The sequence below is a fragment of the Genypterus blacodes genome, unplaced genomic scaffold (assembly GCF_046128005.1).
Source record: "Genypterus blacodes isolate CSIRO-AG114 ecotype Tasmania unplaced genomic scaffold, CSIRO-AGI_Gbla_v1 ptg000090l_1, whole genome shotgun sequence".
Lineage (NCBI taxonomy): Eukaryota > Metazoa > Chordata > Actinopteri > Ophidiiformes > Ophidiidae > Genypterus > Genypterus blacodes.
Genome location: NW_027466895.1, coordinates 591,706 through 597,613, shown reverse-complemented (window position 1 = coordinate 597,613; position 5,908 = coordinate 591,706). Strand labels below are relative to the sequence as shown.

General features: G+C 40.6%; 1 protein-coding gene across 1 annotated transcript; it reads right to left on the bottom strand.

Annotated features, from left to right (window-relative positions):
• Window positions 1-2,188: 2,188 nt before the first annotated feature.
• LOC143007551 (transcription factor Spi-C-like) lies at window positions 2,189-5,664 on the bottom strand. The gene is made up of 5 exons (XM_076158949.1): window positions 5,462-5,664; window positions 5,241-5,328; window positions 4,387-4,502; window positions 3,797-3,902; window positions 2,189-3,579 (listed from the first exon to the last, which is right to left on the bottom strand). The coding sequence occupies exons 1-5, from the start codon at window positions 5,462-5,464 to the stop codon at window positions 3,104-3,106; spliced, it is 789 nt and encodes a 262-aa protein (XP_076015064.1). The 5' UTR covers window positions 5,465-5,664; the 3' UTR covers window positions 2,189-3,103.
• Window positions 5,665-5,908: the final 244 nt, after the last annotated feature.

Genomic DNA, 5,908 nt, shown 5'->3' with positions numbered 1-5,908 from the left:
TACCCACCTAAAATTAACGCTGCACTAAAGTAAGCTGACAAGACCCAACTGATTCACCAAAAAGGAATAATGTGACACAAATATATCAGATTTAGTAAAGGAGGACACTTTTTAAAGTTGCTCTGTAAAATGTTTTTATTATGTTCATCAAAACGGATAACGACGTGACAGGAACTGTTGGTTGTTGATGGTTAAGTTGAATCTGTAGTATATGAGGTCATCTACACAAACAGGACTTTACGTTACAAATCTCTGTGTTGGCATTTCTGCAGGGACATCAGGGTGCGTTGGCTGAACTGGTAGGTGAGCTTCTTCTTCACCTTGAAGATCTCGCCGGACCGGGCGTAGTTCCTGAGCGCCCTGGACATTTTCTGGTAAGTCATGGGCCTCTTGTTGCCTTTCCTCTGACCCCACATTGCTGCTACCAGGTCCTTGTTTGTGGAGGAAAAGCAGAAAACTCCTGTGGCGGCCGGCACCCAGGACACACAGTTGGCCATCGCCGGGTCCTCCAGCATCTCAAAGAGAAAGTGAAACAGACGCACCTTTCTGCCTGCAAAAGGGAGCAAACACTTTAAGGTTATTGTTGAGAATACACTCTCCGACCTCTTGCCCTGTAAAATGAAGTCTAAAAGATGAACACAAAACAAGGCAGAGATTTATTTTACTATTTTTTGAAGTCCTTATCTTGCTGTACAATTGACAGTAGTTGATAGTTGAGCTGTGGTGTTTATCAGGGCAGACCGAGGTGAGGGATTTGACCGGATTTATCGGAAGCGGTCGGGGACGCCACAGGGCAGCTGTGCGTCAATGAACAGTTAAGAGTTAATAATTTCCTCAAATGATTCCCAGAAAATCTCCTCTGTGATGAGATGCCCCGCTTCAGCGACTATGAGGCTGTAAACACTGTGGTTATCTGATAGATATGTAAAAACAGCTCTCCAGCTAAGCCGTGCACACCTCCATTGTCTTTTACAGTAAAGGGAAGGTGTTGTATTTGCTCTTGTGACATTGTTTCCCTCAGGCGACGAGCAGATGAGGCAATAACAGTATCTAGTGACCAGAAAAGCAGAACTCACCACTCCCTGCCACTGTGGCCTGCTGTTTGGTTGATTGTCTTGTTGATACAAAGCTTGGCAGTGACCCACGCTCAGGCACTGTGGCTGTATTTTCCTGAAATTTTGCTGGGGAATCAAGTGGCAGCACTGACTGATGCACGGGATTGACCTTTAAAAGGAGATGATGGAAGTATCAACACTGTCATAGTTAGATGGCAGCTACAGTATGTGCAGTTTGCAGTACAGGACTGTAAAGAACATACAGCAGGTTCATAGCAGGTCCAGTGCTGCTCACAGCACCATTCATCCACAGGCAGGAAACTCTGATCCACACACCACTGAAGCTTGTCTGCTGAAAAAAATGAAAGCAGGCTGAAAAAGTAAGAAGGGTGCCCATGAATGAAGCGCACATACCTCTGCCAAGGCTAAACAAGCCTAGTCCAAATTTGTCCCTCTGCAGTAACCTTGGTAAATAAATAAACTAACTAACTGACAAACTTACCTTCCTCTCCAGTGTTCTGTCTGTAGTACTCCTCCAGGAATTCCAAAATCACCTCCAAATCAGACTGATTGTTGTCGTCATGGAGTTGTGGTGTTGTGCTCTTTCCCATCATCTCTGAGTTTGGCTCTAATGCAGCAGACTCCATCGTACACGCCATTTATTCTCACAAAACTGACTTTGAGGCCAACCTGGGCTGTTATTATAGCCTCCCCAGACGAGCCGGCTTTGTTTTTTAAACCATAATTAGTTTTTTCCCCCCCTCACTCTGGGGACTCATAGGAACAATGACCACCATCCCACAAACACCAGTCAACCCATCAACAAGCCTCCCAGCACTGACCACATCCTCCCCGCTCGACAAGATAAGAGCCGGCGGGCATGCAGGCGCTCCACACCAGACTCTCTTTTCAGGAAAAACACACTTGCAGCCATATTTCTCCTCTTTAATAACAGGATATAGCTACATTTCATATTTTGCCATGAGCGTATTTCACTTCAGTGGAGAAAGCCTTATATTTTTGTCTCCCAAGTTAGTTCGGGCAAGCGTTTTCTTGTTTTATTAAAGAAAGAGTAAAATGATATGGGTTTTATCGGAGCATGTTTGTAAATAAGAGCAAGAATGAGAGTGCAGAGATTTATTTATTGCTCATATCACATTCCAACAAATTGTGAAAACCAACCCCAGAAGTTGGAGTAAAAAAACAATTTAGAATATTATGAAATACATAAACAGCGTCACATGAAGTACACAAACATTTCTCTTTGATATTTACATGTAATTAAACAGCATGCTTATCACTGGTTGCTTGTAAAGAATGGAGCAATAGAAAATTATATAAACTAAATACTTACATCTTCAAAATGTTCTAGTTATGATCATAAAAGTTAAATCCTTCTGGCAAAGACAAGTTGTAAACACTGCTGGTGAAATGGTTTTACATCCTATATTTGAACAGTTATTGAAACAAAAGATGAAATATTAAAATGTCAGAGTATTTACAATGAAGTGTAGTTTTACTGTTTGTTGCTATATACTGATACTGCTGAGTATTTGAAGTTACAATGCTTTTGACTGCTTGTGTGTGTATATGACAATAGTCTGTATGATCAAATATGAATCCTGATGTTTACATGACTTACATGACTTTTGTCCTTTTTTAAGCATTTTAAAGTGATCCATCCAAAATCAAACTTTTGAATGTGAAATGCTTATAAAGGCTTAACAGCTGCATTTTAAAAAAACGTTTGAAGTTTCCTCACTGGAGCAACGGAATGTAACGCTCACCTGTCTTCATGGTATTGGTCCTTCAAATACATGAAATAGATGGTGTAGTTATTGATGTATTTGGCTGAAGTGGATTATGTGTATTTTAAACTTTTTCTTTTACCTATATGTAAGCTAAAATACACTGACTGAAAGAGCTGCATCAGTGATGAGACTCAAACCTTATTGGGCCACGTTCCAGTCCTACAGGAGGTCAATGTTTGCTATCTATTATAATTATTATTTTGGATTTTGGGGTGGACTGTCACTTTGCCCTCCTGTTCACAGCTTGGTGTGTGCGGTGAAGCTGGTTGCCAGGTCGTAGTCTTCCTGAAGCGGATACTGTCCGTACCAGGTGTGCCAGTCCTGCACGGCAGAGCTGCAGTAGACCTGCTCGGCCTGGTTCTGCTGCTGGACTCGGGTGTCGTCCTGCGGGGTGTGGCAGGGCAGGCGCACAGAGACGTGGGGGGTGCCGAGCCTCTGCAGGATCGCCGGGTTGAACTGGTAGGTGAGCTTGCGTCGCACTTTCATGATCTCCCCAGTGCGGCTGTAGTTTCTTAGGGCCCGTGCCATCTTCTGGTAGGTCATGGTCTTGCGGTTGCCCTTGCGCTGGCCCCAGCACTCTGCCAGCTTCTCCTTGTTCTTGGAGATGAAGTGGAAGATGCCGCTGCCGCTGTCCGTCCACTGGATGGAGTCGCCCATTTTGGGGTCATTCAGAGCCTCGTGTAGGTATTCATATAGGCGAAGCTTCTTTCGGCCTGAGGAGATGTATTTGAAGACTTTATTAGCAAAACTGATCACATTTTTGTCTTGGTATTCCAGGTCATGTGAATCAGAGATGACCTGGAATATTTTCTTTTGTTTATTTAGAGTTTCTGTTTTTTCAGCTTGATTGTTGTTACTGGGAATGCACAGTAAATAAAATATTAGTAATTGTAAGTAGTAAAAAATACATTCTAAAGGTCTTAGTTTTACCTTTGCTGCTCTTCTGTGGAGGTAAGATGGAGTAGAACTGAGGCAACTCGGTAGTGACAGAGTGACCTGAGGAGACGTCAGGGATGACCTGAGACCAGGACTCCTGCTGTGATGGACACAATGATTGCCAGAAGAGCAAAGTATTACATTTAAAATTTAAAATTGCAATTTTTTAAAACAGTTTTATAGTATCCTTGCTACAATGTGAAAATACTCCAATGTTTTTTTCTCACAAGATTTTAAAGAGATAATGAATAGCAACACACTGAATAAATGTAACCTTTAACAAATAAATAATAATAGCAAGTACAAATAAAATGGACATATAATAAAATGTTGAAATATTTGACCCTATTGGTTGAAACCTTTGTGTGTTTTAAGATGTAAAACCAAACAAGGCCAATGCCTAAAATGCTGACAGAGATAATGTAGAGAAAGAGTCTCACTAAACAGAATGTTTCTGAATCTCTTTTCTCACACACACCGCCGTCACTCTCCTGCAGATCCACACACACACACACACACACACACACACACACACACACACACACACACACACATATTTGACCCTTTCTATACATTATACTTACAGCTGTGTCACTCCAGTCATATATGGCAGGTGGCACCTCAGGGTGTGTGACAAGGCAGCAGGAGATCTGACACAGCGACGCCTGCTGAGTACCCAGGGTCTCATAGTATTTGTACTCTGAGCACAAAGACAAAGGCACTGTATTCACACTTCAGATGTCATGATATCATCAGATAAAATACAATAATTAATTAAATTCTCTGCATAAAAGTTTTGTAAAACTTCTCTTTATAGAGGTAAGGCTGGGTACCCCTCACAAATCTTAAGGTGGAGTCTATGCTACTTCTATATTAGATATGTTTTTCAAAACCTTTTAATAGCCTTTGTAATTGAATTAAAGGTCATTCATAATTTTAAATACTTTTTACCAACGCAAATTGATACAAACATTGATTTCAAAACCAATGGCAGTATACTTTTCAATACTAATATACTAATAATAATACCAGGATTTTTTCCTTATTATTAGTTAACTAATTTGGTCCAAAATTAAACAAAGCATCCAATAGACATTATGTCTCCCTTGGTCCCTTCCCAACACACAGAATAAGAATACAACGACGTCTAGAAAAAAGAAAGTCCAGATAATCAGTTTGTTCTAAGGATGAGTAAGATTAAAAGATGAAAAAACAAATCCAGTTGTAATATAATAATATTCTGAGGTATTGTCGCTCTTTAGTAAAAAAAAAAATAAAATTAAAAAATGATTTAAAAACTTTCATTTATAACAATGCTGAATAAAAACAGTATACTACTACTATGTATACTTTGTGAAAAAACATGAGCTGTTGGTCTCTATTAATGCATTAATTTAGTGCAGCGTCATATAATCTGAGAGAAAATCTGAGGCTGTACCTTGATCATAATATGAATTACTTGAATGCTGTTGAATGACATCAATCGCATCCTGGAAGTGCTGGTTGATATCACTGTCCAGAGAACTCTAAGATCGGTAGAGACATGTCAAAGAAATCAATTTCATCCATAACAAAGTGTAACAAAGAACTCTTTTAGTGATAATATTCTCAAAAGATGAGATGATATTTGACTAAAAGGTTTGCAGGTTTGTGGCTCACCATCTTGTACGCCTGAGTGCTGCCCTCTGATGAGACTCTCGCTGTCTTATTTGGTGAACACCGCTTCACTAGTGCAGGTCAACAATATTTGGACAGGTATATATACACATGTTGCAGACCTGTTCAGTGTCGGGCCAGATGATGCAGGTAGAGAGGCTGGTCAATTTAAATGTTGAGCGGTGCCACACTTCTCTTTTTTGGAAACACAGATGAGATAGACATCTGAGCATCACGCACTCACATGGTGGAGATCACAATCTACCAAACACAAAAAAACCTCTGTATTTACACAATCAACCCAGGAATAGCATTAAGGGATGTGCAGATTTGCATAGCAGGCGAGATGCGTGGTCAAACGTACATATCAATAATGTGAGCTGCACCGTTAAAGCAGTTTAAAGTGGCTCCTAAAGATGTGTGTTCATCTTCCTCTGTGCTCCTTTGTTT

Coding starts and splice junctions, on each gene's coding strand:
- LOC143007551 (XM_076158949.1), bottom strand. Junction 3,903..4,386: donor ATGACTGGAGTGACACAGCT/GTAAGTATAATG, acceptor TGTCCATCACAG/CAGGAGTCCTGGTCTCAGGT. Junction 3,580..3,796: donor TCCACAGAAGAGCAGCAAAG/GTAAAACTAAGA, acceptor ACATCTCCTCAG/GCCGAAAGAAGCTTCGCCTA.